The 24,000-nt window shown below is 42.8% G+C and overlaps 1 protein-coding gene across 1 annotated transcript; it reads right to left on the bottom strand.

Moving 5' to 3' along the window:
* Positions 1-2,609: 2,609 nt before the first annotated feature.
* Positions 2,610-23,925, bottom strand: LOC310771828 (TBC1 domain family member 15-like; the record flags this gene model as incomplete). The annotated part of the gene is made up of 10 exons (XM_083664342.1): positions 2,610-3,033; positions 3,693-3,834; positions 3,954-4,102; positions 6,617-6,707; positions 10,636-10,782; positions 11,761-11,828; positions 15,976-16,079; positions 19,710-19,828; positions 21,693-21,878; positions 23,718-23,925. 10 exons carry the CDS (start codon positions 23,923-23,925, stop codon positions 2,871-2,873), a joined length of 1,377 nt encoding a protein of 458 aa, XP_083520468.1. The 3' UTR covers positions 2,610-2,870.
* Positions 23,926-24,000: the final 75 nt, after the last annotated feature.

The raw sequence follows: 24,000 nt of genomic DNA, 5'->3' as shown, positions 1-24,000 counted from the left end.
AGACTTGAGAATTACTGAGTTAAAGTTCTGTTGGGTATTCGCCCACCACACAACACCGGCGTCTGTGTCCCACTGCAGCGCTCCTCCTGTCCCTCTCCTGGCAGGCAGACTAAAAAGAGGGCGAGTGTCTCCGCTCCCCAGTGTATATAGAGCGCAGTCCAGGGAGAGTCCATCAGGGTGTCAGGTGACTCCAAGGAAAGTTCTAGGCCCATCTGCTCATTAAATGTTGGATTTCTGAGAAAGGATCTGTGGCGTCAGTTTTCCTCTAATATTGCATCAAATGTAGAATTAGAGATGTCAACCAAAGCAAAAAAAAGAGATGGTGCTTTGATTTGACCTCTAAAACCCCAGCAGTTTTCAGCATGATGAGGATATGAGGAGGTTTCTGAACAAGACTCTGAGATGAGGAGGTTTCTGAACAAGACTCTGAGATGAGGAGGTTTCTGAACAAGACTCTGAGATGAGGAGGTTTCTGAACAAGACTCTGAGATGAGGAGGTTTCTGAACATGACTCTGAGATGAGGAGGTTTCTGAACATGGAGAACATTTGTTCACATGCTCTCTATAAAGGACAGTGTGATCAACAGTTGGGAGAATGCAGTAAACTGTATCACTGTATGTTATTTGTCACAGTATCTTATTTAGGTCCATAAATAAATACATTCAATTAGATACCTTTAAACAATCTGCACTCTTATGTCTTGAGCAACTGTTACTAAACAAATAGCAAATCTGAGCCAGAGGCTAAATTAATGCCTGTACCACATTATTTATTTAATTGTTACTTTTTTTTATTGCATTATTTTGTTTGATCAAGTACCATTCAAGTATTTCCTGCCTACTCACTTTCAAACATACAGTAAGAAGAGCTGAAATGTCAAATTGCAGCTTGAAAATACCTGTCTTTGGTAGCAGTAGTGTTTTGTGGTAATATGAATTGGTGCATATTTATAATGCTATTAGTTTTCTATCAGTTAATAATTAACTACGTTTTAAATAATGCCGCAGTACAGGGGATTCCAGAGGGATCACCATGCTGTGGATATTTCCAGAGAGGTGACACACACGTGGTTTCTCATTGAAGGCATGAGGAGGTGCAGGCTAAGCAGTTGAAGGTATGAGGAGGTGCAGGCTAAGCAGTTGAAGGTATGAGGAGGTGCAGGCTAAGCTGTTGAAGGTATGAGGAGATGCAGGCTAAGCAGTTGAAGGTATGAGGAGGTGCAGGCTAAGCAGTTGAAGGTATAAGGAGGTGCAGGCTAAGCAGTTGAAGGTATGAGGAGGTGCAGGCTAAGCAGTTGAAGGTATGAGGAGATGCAGGCTAAGCAGTTGAAGGTATGAGGAGGTGCAGGCTAAGCAGTTGAAGGTATGAGGAGGTGCAGGCTAAGCAGTTGAAGGTACGAGGAGGTGCAGGCTAGGCAGTTGAAGGTATGAGGAGGTGCAGGCTAAGCAGTTGAAGGTATAAGGAGGTGCAGGCTAAGCAGTTGAAGGTATAAGGAGCTGCAGGCTAAGCAGTTGAAGGTATGAGGAGGTGCAGGCTAAGCAGTTGAAGGTATGAGGAGGTGCAGGCTAAGCAGTTGAAGGTATGAGGAGGTACAGGCTAAGCAGTTGAAGGTATGAGGAGGTGCAGGCTAAGCAGTTTGACTCAAGTCTTGTACTTTTGTGCAGTTTTGAGGTTTGATTTGAGGGTGCTTTATCTTTAGCCTGGTAACCCATCTGGTCATGTGAGCATGATGGTTTTAACCAGACTACTGTTATGTTTTCCACACTCCTGTATTTCAAGTCAAATATCTTTTTGACCAAGATAAAGAAGAAGTTGAAACAGGGTTCTTCTAGCAAAATGCAGCTGAATCAGGTGCCTCTCAGCTCGAGGAAAATAAACTTCTAGAGAACAAAATTATAAAGACACTTTCAACACTAGACCAGACTAACCTTCTGACTAACCTTCTGATGACTAACTTCCATCAGAATCCATCTGAATCAGGTGAAAACACAGTAGTGTCGAAATGTCTGCTTGCACAATTAGAGGCTATGAATCTATAGGTGTGCTCCGTCCACTCACTTTTATTCTCTGATAAAGAGGAAATTATTGGCTACTGGCTGCTTTATCTTAAGATATATAAGTAAACGCAATAACTTGAGCACATCAAAAACACAGTTTTACCACTTAAAAGACCAACAACCATTAAAACCACATCACAATTAGTTATACTGTGACTCAAGTAATTTATGATCTAACTATTTATGTGATTCTTCCACCAGTGAAGATAGTGGTTCACTAAGAACCAGTCAAATGTTCATTTCCCTAACTGCATGGTCCCTTGGCCAGAGCTCAAATGGTGGCTGACTATTCCTGTTACATAGGCCTCTGTGACACATAGGCCATCTGGCATTAGATACAGTACAACACCAGCTAGTGACAGACACCACCTGTTGCGACACACCAGATCCCAGTAGTCAACACTTGCCTCTCATGCAGTTTTCTTCCAGTGGTTGCACATTGCATATAATTCAAGATTATGGCCAAGAACATTATTGAGGTAATCTCTGAAAACTTTATTTTGAAAACAAAGAAGCAAACCTTCAGCTAAAGCTTGAGTTATTTATGGCAGTCTGGGGGGAACCATTGCATTGCCTCAGTTGTTATTTGTTCACTCTACCATACAACAAATACACTTACAATAAACAGCAATATTTTATAACACAATCCTAATAAGCAGCATCAAAACCTCCCACAGGAGTATAAAGACTAAGATGAAGAATATTATGTGCCATCAAAACTCCCAATGAGGATTACAGGTCCCTTGTTATGAGTCAAATGACAGTTTAAACAGGTTTGGACTGTTGACATGAATTCAGTAGAAGCAATCTCTTCAAAAAAATAAACCACGAAGCTGATAAAGGAAGTGATCTTCTTTGCTCTTGCGTGCCCCACAGCAGGCATTCATATAGTCCCAAGCACAGCGCTTGCAGTAGTCGTAGAAATGTTGCTCTGCTTTCTTCAGCGTGCTGTTTAAGTCCAATGTTCCCTGAAGGCTGCACAGAGAAGGCAAGGGTTGACCAACAGATTCACAACTACAACTGGGATTATATTTCATGCCATAGAGACACTGCGGAACGCGTCATCATTCAGAAACCACGCCAAACACGGGGGAAAACACAAAGGACCAACTATCGTGCCAACTTCTAGCAAAACAAACCGTGGCTAACCGGGCGAACAAAGGAACTCTCGTCAGATACAGATAGTTTTGCAGATATCTAGGAGGAATTGGCTAGTGTCAAATAATGAGACGTTGTGTGCGTTTACTTCATTCATTTGAACTGCTAACGGGACGTGAGCTGATCACGTTTGTCTGCTGACTTTCTGCTTCCTGAAACTCCCCCCCAATCCTGGCGTTCTCCTATGTCGCGTGCTGCACACAAAGATCTTATATACGGAAGATGAACACTCCAACTTACTTCATTGACAGATAGATCCACATTTTTCTTCTCAACGGCTTCCTTGTTTTGCTCGGGAGTACAAAAGAATTGGTGATTATTTATATTTGTTGTGTGCGCAGCCCAACACACAACAGCTTTTAGCTATGTTTAATTCAAGGAAAATGACGCTGGTCTATGGGAGTGAACGGAGCGATTTCCCCCGTGATGGGCGTGGCCTATTTCAAGCAGTGTCTCTATAGCTAACATAGACCGACCTGCTGGCAAACTGGATGAGCTGTACGTCATCTTGGCACCTCATCAGAGACTCTTTGTTTTCTAACAGGATGGTTGCGCAGATGAAGAGCTCAAAGGTGAAATCCGTGTTGATGGCCTGGGCCTCTGACTCTGGATTACCGTCTGGAATCATACGAAAAATCACAAAACTGATGTGAGACACTGAACAGGGCTAACTGGCCTTCCATATAGTACAGTATCATCATTCATGTCATATCGGCAATTTGAGTTATGGGTTTCACCTGTGCCGGGTCTTGTCGCCAGCCTTTCCTGATAGCGGGCACGGTCTACTTGTAGGGAGATGAGCTCTAGGTGGTCACAACTCAGGATCTCAAACAACCGCAGTGCATCACTGTGTTCAAACTCCCTCTGGAAACCCAGCAGCAGCCATCTAAAAGAGGGACAACACACACACACACACACACACACACACACACACACACACAAACAAACAAATGGAATATGTATGCTCTGCACCACATCGTTCGAAGGAATGGAAGAGGCTGTGTGATTATGCATAAATTGAGAGGCCGGGGAGGTTAGGCTGTAGAAGAGGCCGGGGAGGTTAGGCTGTAGAAGAGGCCGGGGAGGTTAGGCTGTAGAAGAGGCCGGGGAGGTTAGGCTGTAGAAGAGGCTGGGAGGTTAGGCTGTAGAAGAGGCTGGGAAGTTAGGCTGTAGAAGAGGCTGGGAAGTTAGGCTGTAGAAGAGGCTGGGAAGTTAGGCTGTAGAAGAGGCTGGGAGGTTAGGCTGTAGAAGAGGCCGGGGAGGTTAGGCTGTAGAAGAGGCTGGGAGGTTAGGCTGTAGAAGAGGCTGGGAAGTTAGGCTGTAGAAGAGGCCGGGGAGGTTAGGCTGTAGAAGAGGCCGGGGAGGTTAGGCTGTAGAAGAGGCTGGGAGGTTAGGCTGTAGAGGGTAGGCTATATCACTCCGCTTCACAGCTGCTCTAATCAACAAAAACGCTTCACAGCTGCTCTAATCAACAAAACGCTTCAAGCAATATCACACTCGAGCTCGTGCTGTTGTCTAAAATGTTTCACAGCTGCTCTAATCAACAAAACAAACACCAGCCACGTTACAAGCTGAGGGCACTATTTTTGTTGAGGAATAAATAGAGAAATCATATATTTTCTCAGCTTTTTGTCATTTTTTTCATCAACTTTGTTTAATAGAACTGTTGTATAAAAGCAATATCACACTTGAGATCGTGCTGTTGTTGTCTAATATCGTCACTGCTGTGATTATCTTCGGCACTCGGCCTGCGGCCTCGTGCCTACGACCGAATCACAGCCGTGACGATATTAGCCAACAACAGCACTCCCTCTCGTGTGATATTGCTTATATATATATATATATACAGTATATATATATATATATATATATATTTATATATATATATATATATATATATATATATATATATATATATATATATATATATATATATATATATATATATACAGATCCTTTCCAAAAAATTTGAATATCATGGAAATACCATGGATGACCGTGGGCTTCAGCAGATTGTCAAGCAAAGACGATTTAAAACATTTGACTGAGATTCAGAGGGAGTGGATTGAGGCTGGAGTCAGTCATACTGTAACTGAGAAGTAACTGCTGATTTTCTTCACACTATTCTAATTTCTTGAAATACTGTTTTGGGGGTTTTCTGGAGCTGTAGGCCAAAATTATGAAAAATGAAACAAATAAAGGCTAGAAATATTTCACTTTGTGTGTAATTAAGCAATATCACATGAGAGGGAGTGCTGTTGTTGGCTAATATCGGCACTGCTGTGATTCGGTCGTAGGCACGAGGCCGTAGGCCGAGTGCCGAAGATAATCACAGCAGTGCCGATATTAGCCAACAACAGCACTCCCTCTCGTGTGATATTGCTTTTATACAACTGTTCTATTAAACAAAGCTGATAAAAAAAATGACAAAAAGCTGAGAAAATATATGATTTCTCTATTTATTCCTCCGCCAACAAAAATAGTCCCCTCAGCTTTCTGCTTTGCCGAAAATGTAGCCTAATCAGCCTAATTAACTGCAGGCTGTCTACTTTACTACTGTCTACTCTACAGCTGTGAAGCGTTTTGTTGATTAGAGCATCTGTGAAGCGGAGTGATCTACACACAGTGAAGCGCCAGTGCGTTATCGTGAAATATCGGCACTGGTAGGATCCCTCTTGTCCAATCAAATTGCCCGGCCGGAACTACCTGTTGTATAATGAATCTATAATCTATGAAAGTTTCACTTTTTGAAAGGAATTATGGAAAGAAACTAACGTTTTGCCATATCTATGCAACTTAAATAAAAGAAGTCTATTCTGACAACCTGGTGTGCGCTGGATTTCCTTACTACTGCTATTTCTGCTGTTCCTGCTCCAGCTGCACCCGGGACTAGCAGCACAGCTGTGCTGCTATATATATATATATATATATATATATATATATATATATATATATATATATATATATATATATATATATATATAAGAAAGTAGTGCCCTGTGCACTTCCTCCCTGTGCACTTCCTTCCTATATATATATATATATATATATATATATATATATATATAAATAAAAGAGAACCAAGTCATGAGTAACAAGATCATATTAAAAGTGACCATAGGGAGATGATTGAGGAGTTACAATCTAATGAGGGATAGCGCACTTGCCTTGCGCTGTTGCAGCACCAGCTAGTTTTCTAGATTGAGTGATAGGATGTTGTCTTGTTAATATAATATTATTTATTTATTTTAACTTATGGGTTTATTGATATTGTATATTGTGAAATACAACCACATCTATGTGGATCGGCTATGTGAAATACGACCACATCCATATTCAGATGCACAGAGGAAAATAAAGAATGGTGCTGAAGAGGTCGCAAGCAGTGTGTGCACAGTACCTGTGGCAGAAGGCGAAGCTCTCCATGCTGTCTGTGACTAAGTGTGCATGGAGCTGTGGGTCTAGTTCCTTCAACACCGCCGCTTCTAACTCTGAAACACATTCAGAGTAGGGATGCACCAATATGAAATATTGGCCGATAAGGATAACCGATATTAACCTTGCTGTTATGGTCATTTCTGTGATAATCACATTTTGTACATACTGAAAAACACATGTAAACACTGAATTTGAAAAAGTAATGCATTTCTGTGTTTCCAAAACATTTGGAAAAGCCCATAAATCATAGATTTACCACCTCATAGATTTTCCTCTTGATGTGAACATTTTGGCTGATACCGATGACCGATATTAACATTGCAACACCGATGCCGATGTGTTAAAAAATGACTAACATTGGCCGATACCGATGTGATTGCCGATATACCGTGCATCCCTAATTCAGAGCCGCCTTTTCAGATGCATGTACTGCAGAGTCTCATCTGATTTTATTGCAGATATGGTGATAATGACAAGGTATATATGAGCAAAATTGCAGCTTTGAAATAGCATAACATGACTGATTACATGTAGTCAAAGGAGTTTCTTGTCACATGCAAACAAATGTATGCAAAGTGTAAATTAAACTGCACAGAATGTGTGCATGTTACATGGTTATTACTGTTGTGGCTTGGGGTTCCCACTCCTCAATTGAAATATGGCCCGTTGCTTTATCGCAAACAAACTGGGATGTGGCGGTTGAATGACATCTGTTGAATGACATCTGTTTTGTTAGGGTTCCATTTGCAGAAACTGGGAGCTGGGAAGTTCACTGTTGAATAGCGTCACATCCGTTTAAACGAGTCAGATCTTGGTCAGATCCAGTCGCTAGCCAGACTAGCCATTGGTAGCAATAACAGTTGATAACAAGGCATTTTGCACATACAAACACTGCAGCAACATGTCCACACAGATAGAAGTTAGACAGTGTGTGTGTACAGCTGATTTAATGAGACACAAACAAGACAGAAGTGCTAATAAACAGACTTTACTACAATTTTAACTACTGTTGTTGCGCGGAGCAGCCATCTTGGATTTTTGAGGTCGGGGCTGCTGAGGCTCCTACGAGTTTGGGAGAGAAAATATGAGCACTGGTGACGTCACCGTTTGTACAAAAGGCCAGGAAGTTCTGCTGTTAGAATTATTTTAGTTTCTAGACTTTTAATCAGGCAGATTGGCCACCACTTGGGACCACCCAATATTAGTAGGACCCCAATCAGGGGCGTCATGCAAACCAAAATTCTGAGGGGTCGACCAAAGGTCCCCGGCTAAAATAATTCAGTGGCAACTGAAGGTCTGAATAGATCTGCAATGATTCAATCAGTCTGCCCAGATAAAGTGTGCTGAATCCACTCATGATTGAATCAGTCCATTTAGCTATTTCTAAAATGTTGGCCATTTGAAGCCAGATTTAGAGGAAGATCTCATTTTAAATTTTCATTGGGATTAGAGTGTTGTGATATCATGATTAAGTTTTAACCATCAATATTTTTTTCAATATTCCTTTTCTCATTACGGTGAATACTGTATATTTATTTAGAGATTTTGGTGATTGTGCTTTTATGGTTATTAGCTTAGTCACTTCGACACTAGCTTCTACACTGCTGCCACTTTTCTTGAAATAGCTAAATCTTGCTTCACCCAAAATGTTATTCACATAAAAGACTATATCCACAATGCAAATTATTTTAAAGAACTGCATCTTGACCTGGAGACATCAAATGGAATTCACTGTTTTGCTAACTACAGTATAACATGTGATAGTGGTGGTGGTAAAAACAAACAGCTCACTGCCATAACAGCTCTGGCTAACATTACAATGCTAACTTTAGCTGCATGGTAGTACAAGTATAGCCAACTAACTTGCTATGCAAACTATAGGCCTACCCAGGGCCGGCCCTAGCCATCTGGGGGCCCTAAGCAGGATATAGATCAGGGGCCCCCTCCCAGGGGCGGGGGTTTGGGGGCATCCGCGCTGGAAGTACTTTTAAGTAGGGGGTGCTGTAAGGAGGGGATTCTCTGTGCTGCCCGCTAGGGCAGCGCCGAAGAAAATTTGACGTTTTTGGACTTTTAGCCATATTTAGAAGAATATTTAAAACAAACAAACATGACAATGACGCTCGTTTGTAGCCCTATCAGTGTCAAGCAAGCGTGTAGAACCCAGCAGCCATAGGGGTTGCCAGGTCAGTTAAACCAGGGGTTCCCAACCTTTTTTGTGCCAAGGACCGGTAGATACATGCAGGACCGGTTGTCAATTTTAATGGTTTTAGTTACATATATATTTACTCACCAGGTGGCGACAAAAGGTAAATATCAGCCTTTTGTGTTGTATGTAGCCTACAGTATTTATGTTTTTGTTTAAACTACAAACATAAATAAACGTCAACCTATGTTTTAACTACCACACACAGCCTATAATATTATAGCCTATGTTTATAAAAAAAAAAAAAAGAAAAAAAAAAAAAAAAAAAATTTTTTTTTTTTTTGGGGGGCCCCCCCAACTCCCGGGGCCCTAGGCAGCCGCTTGGTTCGCATTATGGGCGGGCCGGCCCTGGGCCTACCTATAATAACTAACAGCATGAATTTTACTTCCCCCTTCTTTTCTTTTTTCAAAAAATCTGAGGTGGCAACTGCCCCCTCAGTTTCAATGGGCATGACGCTTCTGACCCCAATCTTCAAGGGCATTCAGTCCTTGATGGCAGTCGACCACATGTCCTGAAAATCTAGTCCTAGCTACTGTGTCGCTTCCAATTGCTGTTTGAAGTCCTTTTCAGATGTTAAGTGTGCGTGCATCAAATAAACCACACATTATAACAATCAGGGGCCGGTTGCACCAACTGGTCTTACACTGGTCTTAAGCTAAGTTGGTCGTAACTTTACGACCTAACAGCTACGCCGGTTGCACCAAGACGGCTTAAGCCTTATTTTCACTACGACCAGGCGTAACTCCTACGCCTGGTCAGGAGGAGGCGTAGAGCCTGCCTGTAACACAGATCTCCGCGGAGACCTTTTTGACCGTCATCGTCGTAACACCGCCAGTTCGCCGTCTTTGAAAGCACGACGTTAGATTATAACTAACTAGTTGTGTGGCTTAGCCTTCCAAAATGTTGCCGTTAGTTTTTTAGAATGTAATACATAGAATTGGGAACGTTACATTCAATTTCATTCAGACTGTCTTTCTGGCTCAATCGCCGCCATCTTTCCCCCGGAGCGAGGGAGGGTGAGAGGAGGGAGGGTGTTTTACAGTAGTGGCTGAGAGAGCGTAGTGGCTCAGTGCTCCAAGCAGGTCGCGAGGCATATTTTTTGCAACATCATCCAATCAGGGGGCATTCCCTGGCAATTCACATGGACGCGCATTGCTACAACCAGCATAGTTAAGACCAGACATAAGCCGTGTTGGTGCAACAGGCGTAAGTCCATGGTCTTAACTAAGACCGACGTAGGAGTTACGACCAGGCATAGTTAAGACCAGTTGGTGCAACTGGCCCCTGAACATTTCGACTAACAAAGTGGTGCATAATTGTGATGTGGGTATGAAGACAAAATAAATCTTCTTGTTTGGACATCGTCTCATCTCGGGTTCTAACTGGACCTTCTGTGGAGGTTGCCACCGGATAGTAATCAGTTTAATTAAATAGCCCAATTCTTTACACCATTCGAGCTCATGACCTTTGAACCATCACATTACCATTTCCTAGTTATAAAGGAATGCCCCAATACTCCTGCTTTGCCACTAGAGGTCCTGAATGTGAGGTACCTGTCAAAGGTACTTCATATAGTCTGTGTATGGTCATATAAATATTTGTTTTAGAATTTCAATGTATTTCAGTGTTATGAACATTTCATTTTCACACTCTTTTCTTGAGCTGTTTTTTGTGTGTGTGTGCCATAGAAATAGTGAACAAATCATGGCATTATCACAACATGGAAACATACTGTAAGCTTATGAACTTGTATTGTTGTTCTCATTCTCAATCCCACCTATTTTCCTGTGAAGGCCATCAGCCCTGAAGTCCTTGGAGAACTTCTCCATGTAGCAGGAGAAACTCCAGAAAGTGTCGACCTCAGAGTCCAGAACCTCCAGAAAGCGGCTACACAGGTCATTCATCCCCTGGGCATAACTGACCTCTGGGTGATAAAACAAGAGAAACAGCACAGAGTCAACGTTTGTAATGAGATACTCAGTGTCACTAAAGCTGAGATGGGCAAAACACTCCTGTTGACAAGCTGAGTGAACAAACATGCTAGACAATCAGATAAAGTGCTGATTCAACAGCGTTGAGCAACATATTGCTTTCACAACACAAACAAATATTTGTCCTCAGAGGATTCTTTCATAATGGAGAAGCTGCCTGTGGCTGCCTAGGGTGACAAGTGAAGTCAAAGTCAAAGCAGGAAGCAGCTAGACATATTCTATAGACGGTTTTAACTTGACAACAAAAACATTCTAAATTGAACCCCCGCTCACTTCCTGTTGCAGTGTTTGCTATGGACATAAAAGAAAAAAGAAACATTCAAGTGCAGGACTGACCATTCCGTGAAAACCGTCTATACAGCTGAGCAGCGAAAACAAAAGTAACGATGTCGAGTGAATATTTCTGCAGTTTGCCGAATGCTGAGAAAAAGGAAGTGCTGTGGGGTTGCGCTCTGGTGAAAACCGTCTATACAGCAGTGGTTCTCAAACTGTTTTGGCTTCAGTTCCCCCTTTCCCTGATTTTTGAAGCCAAGTACCCCCTTCACCCAACTACAACATTTTGCTTAGAAAACGGCAAGAGAAAACTATAGCATATGACGCAATGAATAAATGATAACCCACCTTTTGAAGGATATAAAATTACAACATAAGAAATGGAGTGAAAGACTTACAATTATTGCCTCCTGAGCATATATATTTTAATCTTTCATTTATTTTCAAGAATTAGTCTTTCATTTTCCCATTTCCCCTCCTCTCTCAAGTACCCCCTGTAGTACTGCCATGTACCCCTAGGGGTGTGTGTACCCCAGTTTGCTGTACAGAAATAGATAACAGAGAGGGATATGGAGGCCAACATCAATCAAGATATTTGTAGGCTATTATTTCTGAATGTCACCCTGATTCTTCTTTACCTGGATGAAAAGCAGCAAAAGTGATGAGGATATCTCTCAACACCAAGAGATTGCCCGAACCTTCACCCCTGGAAGCACATTAGGTATTAACATCGTATATTTCTCAAGGTGAGTTGGATTAGTTCAACACCTCTGAAGAAGAAAGATGACTTTATTAGATGATAGATCTGCACAGAATATAATGTTGATGAGTCATGCCAGCCATCTGAGCAAGCTTTATCAAAAACATAAAGGGCTGGCTGCTCAGACATGGATAAGACCTAGTCCCAAACTTAAAACATTATGAGGTCCAGTACTTATGAGCAACCAGCCCAAAGTCTCTCAATCCCAGTTTGTCAGTGCCTTCACGTTTATACAGCAGCAGCAACCCTTCTATCTGCCAAAACAGCAGAGCACGTCCTGCATCCTACATGACTACAGCCCACGTCCTGCATCCTACATGACTACAGCCCACGTCCTGCATCCTACATGACTACAGCCCACGTCCTGCATCCTACATGACTACAGCCCACGTCCTGCATCCTACATGACTACAGCCCACATCCTGCATCCTACATGACTACAGCCCACGTCCTGCATCCTACATGACTACAGCCCACGTCCTGCATCCTGCATGACTACAGCCCACATCCTGCATCCTACATGACTACAGCCCACGTCCTGCATCCTACATGACTCAGCCCACGTCCTGCATCCTACATGACTACAGCCCACATCCTGCATCCTACATGACTACAGAGCACGTCCTGCATCCTACATGACTACAGACCACGTCCTGCATCCTACATGACTACAGAGCACGTCCTGCATCCTACATGACTACAGAGCACGTCCTGCATCCTACATGACTACAGACCACGTCCTGCATCCTACATGACTACAGCCCACGTCCTGCATCCTACATGACTACAGCCCCCGTCCTGTATCCTACATGACTACAGACCACGTCCTGCATCCTACATGACTACAGAGCACGTCCTGCATCCTGCATGACTACAGAGCACGTCCTGCATCCTACATGACAACAGACCACGTCCTGTATCCTACATGACTACAGAGCACGTCCTGTATCCTACATGACTACAGAGCACGTCCTGCATCCTACATGACTACAGCCCACGTCCTGCATCCTACATGACTACAGACCACGTCCTGCATCCTACATGACTACAGAGCACGTCCTGCATCCTACATGACTACAGACCACGTCCTGCATCCTACATGACTACAGACCACGTCCTGCATCCTACATGACTACAGAGCACGTCCTGCATCCTACATGACTACAGAGCACGTCCTGCATCCTACATGACTACAGAGCACGTCCTGCATCCTACAGTACATGACTACAGACCACGTCCTGCATCCTACATGACTACAGACCACGTCCTGCATCCTACCAGCCAGGAAGGCACTATTTCATGCTGCTCCACTCACAAACAATACCCTGTCAGGATGCTGGTGACAGTCAGAAACTGAATGATCACTTTTGGCTGGTTAGGGTTAGGGTTAGGGTCTGGCTGATTGCTCCCACAAACTCTGTGTCAAGGGTCAGCAATCAAATTCCAGAGACTGACTATCTGTTCTGACGCGTAACTTAAAGGCCGGCTTTACCATGGGGAATATGAATATATATTAAATCTCACGCCCCTAAGGTTTTAGAATCCGTTGAAATTTTTGAAATTGGTTGTTTCCCGCCAGAGATATCACCAGAAATCCACTCTGTGTGGAGGGGGGGGGGTGGTGGAGGGGAGGGGCGGGTGCGGGGACCCGAAATACTACATTTCCCACAATGCACTGGGCTCGCGTGGCCTTCGTTTCCATGCCCACCCCTCAGGCAATTGGCTGATATCAAACTCCAGTAGGTGGCGGTAATGCACATATATGTTTGCCAACCGCCATAAAACTCAAAGAAGAAGAAGAAGGCTTCGACAATAAAACAAGAGAACAAGAAAAAATCGAAAATAAATCGAAAATAAAATTGCACCAAATTGCACCAAATTTAAACCGATGTATATATGTCGGGAGATGTCTTCATAAAAAAAAATTCATGCATTTTAAGGCATTTTCGTAGGAGTTACGCGCATCTGATGTTGTAACTATTTTCTGTAAAAATGTGTAAAAATGGGTACATTGCTCAGCGTTGATTTCGTTACTTCAACTCACCTACTACTAGATGTAAAATTTGACGAGCTTTCCAATGCCGCCAGTCCCGTGTCTTTTGGTGCTTCCATTCCAGAGATATGGTCTCTTGGCAAGGAGCTATGGAAAGCTAACCTAGCTACAGTATGCTATGCGGGTGAACAAGATGGCTGCCTTTTGCTTTTCGTCGAGAGCTCTGAAGGGGCGTGGAGGACCTCTAGAGGCGGGACCATGGCTCACAAGACTTGTATTTCATAGGCGCTCGAGTTCCGCAACGGGGAGGGAGGCCGGATGACGCGTAACGCGTCATCCGGCTTCCCTAAAATATGTGAGAGATGCCTGATAGGTCAGGCAGTGAAGCTCCAATTTCAAAAATTTCAATGGATTCTAAAACCTTAGGGGCGTGAGATTTAATATATATTCATATTCCCCACGGTAAAGCCGTCCTTTAAATTTGAATTGACAATAGAAAAAGGCATGCTGCTGACTATGATTGGCTGACTTTGCAAAACACGGTGATGCTAATGTGAAACTCATGACAGTTCAAACAGTCCAAATGCATGTTGTTCAATTAATAGTTTATGGTGAAGGACTCAAGGTGTTGGATAAAGCTAGTGAGCGGTTAAACCTTAAATCAGTGATACTCAACTTGCGGCCCGTGGGCCAGATGCGGCCCGTGATAGGGTGCCAAGTGGCCCCCTGGCCATTTTCAAATTCACAATGAAAACTATAAACTTCGACTGAGCTCCAGCTAAATTCTCAAATATCGCCACCTGCTCACCCTGCCCACTTACTTATGTACTAACTACCTTAACTTAACCTATCCTGTGTGCACAAAGTTATCAGACTAAACTCCGGCTGACACCCCAAATACCTACAATCCGCTACAAAAAAAATTATATTATTAATGTTTGTTTATTAACTGGCCCCTGGCCTCCTGTCATTTTGCAAAAGTGGCCACAGGGGCAAAGCAAGTTGAGTATCCCTGCCTTAAATGATACCCTAGATAATACAATGTTAAATTGATATGATTATTGATTAGTTAAACAGATTCGAGACCCGAACTATAACAGTAGCACTCACAGGTAATAGAACTGTAACACTAGCACTCACAGGTAATAGAACTGTAACACTAGCACTCACAGGTAATAGAACTGTAACAGTAGCACTCACAGGTAATAGAACTGTAACACTAGCACTCACAGGTAATAGAACTGTAACACTAGCACTCACAGGTAATATAACTGTAACAGTAGCACTCACAGGTAATAGAACTGTAACACTAGCACTCACAGGTAATAGAACTGTAACACTAGCACTCACAGGTAATAGAACTGTAACAGTAGCACTCACAGGTAATAGAACTGTAACACTAGCACTCACAGGTAATAGAACTGTAACACTAGCACTCACAGGTAATAGAACTGTAACAGTAGCACTCACAGGTAATAGAACTGTAACACTAGCACTCACAGGTAATAGAACTGTAACACTAGCACTCACAGGTAATAGAACTGTAACAGTAGCACTCACAGGTAATAGAACTGTAACACTAGCACTCACAGGTAATAGAACTGTAACACTAGCACTCACAGGTAATAGAACTGTAACAGTAGCACTCACAGGTAATAGAACTGTAACACTGGCACTCACAGGTAATAGAACTGTAACAGTAGCACTCACAGGTAATAGAACTGTAACACTGGCACTCACAGGTAATAGAACTGTAACAGTAGCACTCACAGGTAATATAACTGTAACACTAGCACTCACAGGTAATAGAACTGTAACAGTAGCACTCACAGGTAATAGAACTGTAACACTAGCACTCACAGGTAATAGAACTGTAACAGTAGCACTCACAGGTAATAGAACTGTAACAGTAGCACTCACAGGTAATAGAACTGTAACAGTAGCACTCACAGGTAATAGAACTGTAACACTAGCACTCACAGGTAATAGAACTGTAACAGTAGCACTCACAGGTAATAGAACTGTAACAGTAGCACTCACAGGTAATAGAACTGTAACAGTAGCACTCACAGGTAATAGAACTGTAACAGTAGCACTCACAGGTAATAGGTCAGGTGTCTGTTAGTTCGAGGCACATCCTTGTCAATGATTCGTATGGCCTCCTGTAGCTCCTTCAGGTCGAATGTAACGCGCTCAAACAACACCTGATGTTCACAGGGAGGAAGAGAGAAAACACAGACAAAAAAACAGACCATACTTTAGACTTGGTTATATATCATATTAGAAACTATACTATACTGCACTAAACTATACTAAACTATACCATTAAATACATACATCTATAGTGAGAGTATGGTAGTCTGATGAAGGGATGCACATTTCCGGAGCCAATTTCCTTGTATGTGTACATACTTGGCCAATAAAGCTGATTCTGATTCTGACATAAAGTATTACTGTCTGAATGCACAATCTATCAGCTGTTCTTATGTGCTCACACTTTAGCAAGCACTACACACCTTAGGTCAGTGGTTCTCAAAAGTGGGGTCAAGGGACCCCTAGGGTTCCTTGAGGTGATTCCAGGGGGTCCCCAGCAAAAAGCGGAATAATTTATTTTCACTATAATTTCATCCATAAATAATGACAATGTATGACTATTTTGGTCATGGGTTTCATAAACTCTATGTAATAAAACTACCGTAATCTAAACTATCTAAAAGCAAAACATCTTATAAGATGGGGGACCCTGGGACAGAATCTTATCAGATGGGGGTCCGTGGTCTAATTTGTGCAGTTTAGGGGTCCTTGACGTGAAAACAAAGGTTTGAGATCCATTGCCTTAATAGCACAAGCAGGTGAATGGCGAACACAGTTTGTTTAACTAACTTAACTAGGTCTAACCAGTGGCGATTCTAGACTCTGTTGGGGCCCTAGGCAAATATTCCAAGGGGCCCCGTCCAACCAGCGTTCATCACAATTATTTTATAAATAATTGGTCAAAAAAAAGTACAAAATCTAAACTTTTTTTATTCAAAAACAATAAAAACCTAAATAAATAACCCAATAACTTCAACATTGTCACATTATATATTATACAGTGCACTTATAGTGATCACCTTGGGATGGGTCAAACTGATCACTATCAGCAGATGATCATTATAACAGATTTTCTTCTTTTTCTTTATTTCTCGTGCAGATTACCATGTAATTGACATTTGTATATTTATGACATGAATACAGTACATATAAAGTAATGAAATGGACAGCTTCGCTATTTACTGAATGTTATTGACTTTAAAAATACAGTAAGTTAGGCCTCCAGCTATTGTAAGTAAAAAATATATAAAATGTAGTTTTAAACATTTCTTCCACTGTTCTCAGGTGTGCCAAGGCTCAAAATGATCACTGTAAGCAGAGTATTGATCACTATAAGTGAATTATTTGCTGTGTGGAGAGGGTGGGTGGGGTTGTTATAGAGCTAGATTGCCATTTTGCTTATTGATTGAGATAATAAGTCCTGGAGTTGGCATTTGTGTCCAGTGATCTTGCTGGACTGATTCAGTCTGTCAGTCTGCATTCAGTAGCCTACTATGTAACTGCTTAATCAGTAGGCCTGTCTGCTCCACTATCTGGCTTTCCTTTTCCTCATCCTCTTTTTTTTGGCCAGCTAGCGATGCGAGTAGCTGGCCACTACAAACGGTCATGTCTGCCAGCACTGTTGACGAGACTGTTGAAGTGTCATGCCCAGGCCACGGTGTGGCCTGCTCTGCCTGCTGTGTGATTATTTACTGAGGAGCTAAACTCAGTGGACATTCAGTGGTATGCTGTACAGAAATTAGTTGTGTTGTGTTTATTCCTTGTGTAGTCTCTGTCTGCTCCCCACCTGTTCATGTTCCCTCGTTAAGTCTGCCTTAATTCCTCCCACCTGTTGCCTATGTGTCTCGTTAGTCTGCCCCATTACCTGAGTTCTCCCCACCAATCAGTTCTCCCGTTTTGCCCTGTGTTCCTGCCTTCCCAGCTGTCTATATATTGTCTGAGTCTGTGGGTGGTGTTTGTCGGTTCATTGTCTCTCTGTTCCCCGGTGTGGTATGTACTAGCAACCCTGTCCTGTGTTCTGTATTTTTGATATCCTGTTCCTGAGTATAGCCTAGCCTCGGGCTAGTGCGTTTTGTTTTTGTATTTTGACGTTCCTGAGTAAAGACTTTTTCTGTTATACCTGAAACCTTGCCTGCTGCTTCTCTCTCCTCTGCATTTGGGTCCACATCACTACACCATCTAACCACACCCTAACATGAAGAGACTGTTGAAGAGAGTTCTTCTACACGTTACTTTTGTAAAGTTTTTTTATGAAAATGTGTCAAATAAATAAAATCAATTCAAGAGAAAGTACATGAATCATGCAAGTTTGAGAGGAATGATTCACATATGTTCTCTTGAATTGAAAGTGAAAGTGAATGACCCTGAATCATTCCTGTCAAACGAGCATGATTCACATGCATTCTCTTGAATGTATGTTTCACTTTCAATTCAAGAGAATGTACATGAACCATACGAGTATGACGCCAATGACATGGGGCCTCTTTAGGGGGGTTTCAATGTCATTGAAAATCATCCATTGGTTGTTTATGGGGAGGGAGTTGCGGTCATTGCTGTGGAGTAATGTTTCTCAGCCATCGAGGGCCCCTAATGGCCTGGGGCCCCAAGAAATTGCCTGCATTGCCTGTTCACAAGCTGCGCCTCTGGGTCTAACTGCTCTAGCTAGCAGATATGTATCATGCCAAATAGGGTTGGCACGATGGACGATGGCATCATGATGGGCCGACCCCCCCATCGACCTCTGAGCCTTCTACATCGGATCATCGTAATTCATTATCTGTTAGAATTAAAATTGTGCCGTTTTAATAATAAAAGAGGCCAAGACCACTTACCGTGACGCGCGGGGGATGCGCCGGCGGCATTAAACAAGCGCATCCAGTTCAGTTCAGGTAAGCCTCCCCTCCTCCTCCCCCTCCTCCACTCCACTGCTTCGCTGAACAGGGGGCGCTTGTTTAATGTCGCCGGGGCGTCCCCCGCGCGTGTCGGCTGTGTTGTTGTGAAAACTTTTTAAGACAAAGAAACTTCAAGTTCTTTCCTGTTTTCAACCCAAAGTGAGTACAAGTCTTCAACCGTGAATTTAACTCGCCTGTTTCCAAAGTGAAAGTTGGAGTCGCTCCATATAGATACAGCAGCAGCTGCGTTTCTCAAGCCATTTCTCCTAAACTCTCATTAGATTAGGTTCAAAAGCCCACGCGAATCTAACGTTATATCAGCCAGTAATTCAGTCGGTTTTCTGCCAGTTCGTTAAATTCAACACACACACGTTGTTGGTGAGGATCTGTAACGTTAACGTTAGTTGTTTTGCGCCGTTCAAATTGCTGGTAGTGACAGCCACTGCCCACTTCAGTCGCCTGGCTCTGTGCTGTAGCACAGAGCAGAGGCTAATAGCCTATTCAAGCCCGTTGGTATCATGTAGAGCTCAGGCTCAGCTGTCCTCTTAATATGAACGCATTGCAGCGGCTAGCCACATGGCATTGCAGCAATGCAGCGACTTAATAAATAATTAATTATTCCCCCAACCCCCAACCCCACCCCAATGACGATGCCATCGTTCAAAATGATGTTTCACTGTAAAACAATCACGATGGGTATTTTGGTGACATCGCACAACCCTAATGCCAAACAATGGCAAAGAAAACAAATCTAATGGAATTACAGCGATATGAATAATAGAGTCACAGCTTTACACTCTGAAAATGAAACAGACAATGATGAAATAAATGCATTTTAATTGGTAAAACCTGTGCCTGTAGCTCCAAGAAAGCCAGCCTGTCCCTGAGCTCCTCGCTGTGGTGCTGAGCCTCTTGCTGGGCCTGGGCCTGCCTCTGGTCAAAGTATCTGACTGCTGCCACCAACTCAGCTGGAAGGAGACAGGATTACACAGTCAAAGCTGGAAGGAGACAGGATTACACAGTCAAAGGATAAAGACACACAAGAAAGATGTTTTAAAGAGAGAGCGAGCAGGACCATAAAAAATAAAAAACATGATGGTATGAGAATGATTGACAAGAGTGACTTGGTTGACACACTACAGAACGTTTAAAGGGTTAAGTTCACCCAAAAAATGAAAATTCAGTGATTATCTACTCGATGGAAGGACAGGTAAAGGTTTTTGGTCCACAAAACATTTGTGGACTTCGCAACAAAACACTGTTGCGAAGCTGCACAGCTGCTCACCTGGTGTACTGTAATCCATGTCTCCACAAGCCCCGAGATGCCAAGTTGACTTGAAAAGACGTCATGTGCACCTGTTTGCCACATTGCTCAAAGAAGGTGAGGTGCAGTTAATACTATAGCCTGCTACAGTGAAGATTTCAGCAAAGAAAATAAATAAAAGTGTAAATGTATTTTCAAGTCAACTTGGCATCTCAGGGCTTGTGGAGACTTGGATTACAGTACACCAGGTGAGCAGTATGGAATCTTTTTTTATTTTATTTTTTATTTTTTTACGTTTGAAAGTCCATTCACTTCAATTGTTTAGGATAATTATGCAACGGTGTTTTGCTGTGGAACACCACAAATGTGTTGCGGACTAAAAAAAACTTCACCTGTCCTTCCATCGGCATGGGGTGAGTAGATGATGACTGAATTTTCATTTTTGGGTGAACTTATCCTTTAACTCATTGAGTGCCAGCCACTTTTGGAGAACGGACGCTCCCAGTGCCAGAGTTTCAGAGCGTTTTCTCGAGGCCCACAGAATATTGTGTGATATTACTATGTAAACAGCGAACACACACAAAGAACGATGAGACTCTCTTCTATCATCTGCAAAAAAAAGTTTATTGATATCATTTTCCGTTCTTTAGTTATCAGCCGGAGAAGATAGGTTGATTTCAGCAAAACACACGTTTCAATTTAGAATCTGAAATATTCAGCCTTTTGTGAAAGGAAGCATTTCAAGCACATCATTGACTCTGAAGCTAATATTTTCTGATGTAATGACACCTCAAAAATAATTTCCTTCAATAAAACAGTGAAAACAAAGGAATTTTGTTTGGCCAAATAATATTTTTTAGCTGCAACCAGCAGCCCTGGCCCCTGCGTGCGCAGACCCTACACCTTCTTGCTGGTCTTGATTTACTGCTGGTGGGCATCAGATATTCTAGCTTGTTTGCCTGTCTCTGTGCATCGAGCCTGCTGCCTGGGTCTGTGTTTACTGTCAATGGTTGTATGCTGTAGTGCCCTGCGTGCCCCACCCCCCTCCTCCTCCTCCGTGGGAGTGTCTCTGGGGCTCTGCTGCGAGTGCGTTTGCTCTGCGTTTGCTCTGCACTGAAAAGTGCGCTACACCCCGCTTTTTCACAGCCTGTCGCCGGCTCCCAGCTGAGAATAATGTAACTTTTCAGAAAGACGCTGGTGTCGGCAACTAAATCATATGGAGGGGCTATCGCAGCGGAGACAGAGGGGCTCAATTGTGGCAGCAGATTGACTGCTGTTCACAGGCACAGCTAACGTTATGCTTCATGCATATCGATGCGATTTCCGTTTCCACATGACTTCTCTCTTTTTTCCTCGCCTTTCTCTAATCTGGAGAGCACTGTCGCCACCTAATGGGTCCCTAAAATAGCTTTTACACATTCAACATCCACCATACTTTCACAGGAGATGGATCTGGCTTTGATCCACGTCCCACCGTCAAAAAACGCAATTGACGAACATACTCGTCCTTGGCACTCAATGAGTTAAGGAATCATCTGAGAAAACAGTGTGTGGTGTTAGGCCCTTACCATCAGTGCCGTTGAGCCGCAGCCGCACAGCTGAAGGAAAGAACTGCTGCCACTTCCTCTTCATGACCTGGTAACGAACGGCCAGCTGCTCCTGCAGCAGAGGGCGCTCTAAAGCTGTGGAACTGCAGGGGTACATGCCAAACAGGAAGCGCCACACCAAGCCACGCTCAGAGGGACACACACCACCTTGACAGGGATTTAAAAAGCTTGTGATCACAGTGTTTAATATAATTGACTCTTCTAAAGCCTTCTCGGTCCAGAGGTCAAGACACACATTGAGCAATTATCATTCAGCCAAACCCATCACCACTAGACCAAAACAAATCCCCATATGGATCACATGCCAGAATTAACATTCTCAGCTGAGGAAAGTCTGCGTATCACAGGGTATCGGACGGAGGCGCCATCATGCCCAATTTGGAAAACTATCACTGATCCCAACCACGGTGAACTTTACCCTGCTTCCTGGGAGATCTGACATGATGTAATGTTTTGCACCCATGAGCTCTTAAAGCTTAAGTTAGCATGTGTGTATGGATGGAATGTGCATGAAGGTTACAGGGGCACAGAAAAGGAGTGTGACTCTTCACATTCCTGCTCAGAAATGATAGATTCAATGCGACGTTTTACGTCACGTGAGAGGCTCTCTGTGTTGTAGCCAGTTTATTGTCCACACTCAGGGGGCCCGACAGTATCTTATGCCTGGTGCAAGGGCAAGTGTTGTCATTTCTACTTTCTAGCACTCAAAATATTTTTTCTCTCTTTTAATTACCATTGGGTCAGTAGTACATCAAATGACGTGTTTCAGTGACCCAGTGAAGTGACTTACAACTATGTGTACACATTATCCATCCAACGCCCAGCCAGAGTTATCCTCGTTTATACAGTTCTGAGCTTCACACTTTTCATCTAGCTACTTCCCCTGCTGAGGATCTATCTCTGTGAAGTGTTTATTGTTGTTCCCATAACATGACAGATGAATACCATTGGTGAATCTCATGATGCTATTTCCTTCTGCTGCTTAGAAACGATACCAACTCTCTAAATGGTATCTGTTGTTTTATCACAACAGTCATGCTGGAATTCTTTGCTTGAGGGGGTCCAGACAGAGTTGAATGTTGGACTTCACATAATGGTTTGACTGTGGCTCAGCCAGTATCCTGAAGCAAAGCATCACTTGACTTCCTCTTGACTTGTGGATGTGAATTGTGCTTTTCAACACCTCTGATCTTAAAGTCCTTGTCAAAACATTTTCTGAACACCAAACGGCACACAGTCATTTTTTCAAGAAACTCCTATATTTCTAATTCTAAACTGCTTGAGATAAATATGTCAGCTTTTCTTAATGAGACAGCTTTGCCAAAATATGTATGAACCTTAGAACAAATATTCTCACCAACTTTATTCTATTCATTTCACTCCCCACCCCCCATAATATTATCATGGCAATTTGGTAGCCAATTCACCTTATGTAGCCCCGCCCAGTTGACGCAGTTGTGTTATGACTTCCTGTTCAAAACTCCGTCTGTTTTACCTGCTCACTAGTACTGTACTGTCACAGGTAGTGACAAGTGTAAACACAATAGGAAGTAACTGACTGACCCCTGTCTTGCTACAGGTAGGCTACATGAAACAGCCCACTGGGTGGACAATTTGAATTGGTTGACTTTGCTTTGGCAATATAGGCTAATTTTTATAGCCTATCTCATGTCAATAAAGCAGTTCAATTGAATTGGAAAAGATAGATGATCACAGTAGATAGATAGATAGATAGATAGATAGATAGATAGATAGATAGATAGAGAGATAGATAGATAGATAGATAGAGATACAGATAGAGATAGAGATAGATAGATAGCCTAGATAGATACAGATAGATAGATAGATAGATAGATAGATAGATAGATAGATAGATAGAGATAGATAGATGATAGATAGATAGATAGATAGATAGATAGATAGATAGATAGATAGATAGATAGATAGATAGATAGATTAAATCGCTTTGCAATTAGAGCAGCATACCATTTTTGAAAATGTGCATCCTGAGCCTGGACTCGTCCACCCTCCCCTCAGCGTCCATGACCCCGGGTAAGCTGAGAGGAGCTGCGGACAGAGCAGGACAGCTGACCGCTGCCAGGCTCCTCTGGAGACTGTCCTCTCCTCTCTCACGTCCCGGAGTCCCTTCAGCCTCCATCAGTCCTCTATCTGTGCTCTCTATATCCGCGATCATGTCCCGCACAGGTGAGGAACGCGGTTTAATATACAGTCAAAACACACGAATCACCCCGGCCTTTACTCCCCATAA

The sequence above is a fragment of the Poromitra crassiceps genome (genome assembly GCF_964638095.1).
Source record: "Poromitra crassiceps genome assembly, contig: HAP1_SCAFFOLD_1329, whole genome shotgun sequence".
NCBI classification, from domain to species: Eukaryota; Metazoa; Chordata; class Actinopteri; order Beryciformes; family Melamphaidae; genus Poromitra; species Poromitra crassiceps.
This window is presented reverse-complemented; position numbering and strand designations above follow the sequence as displayed.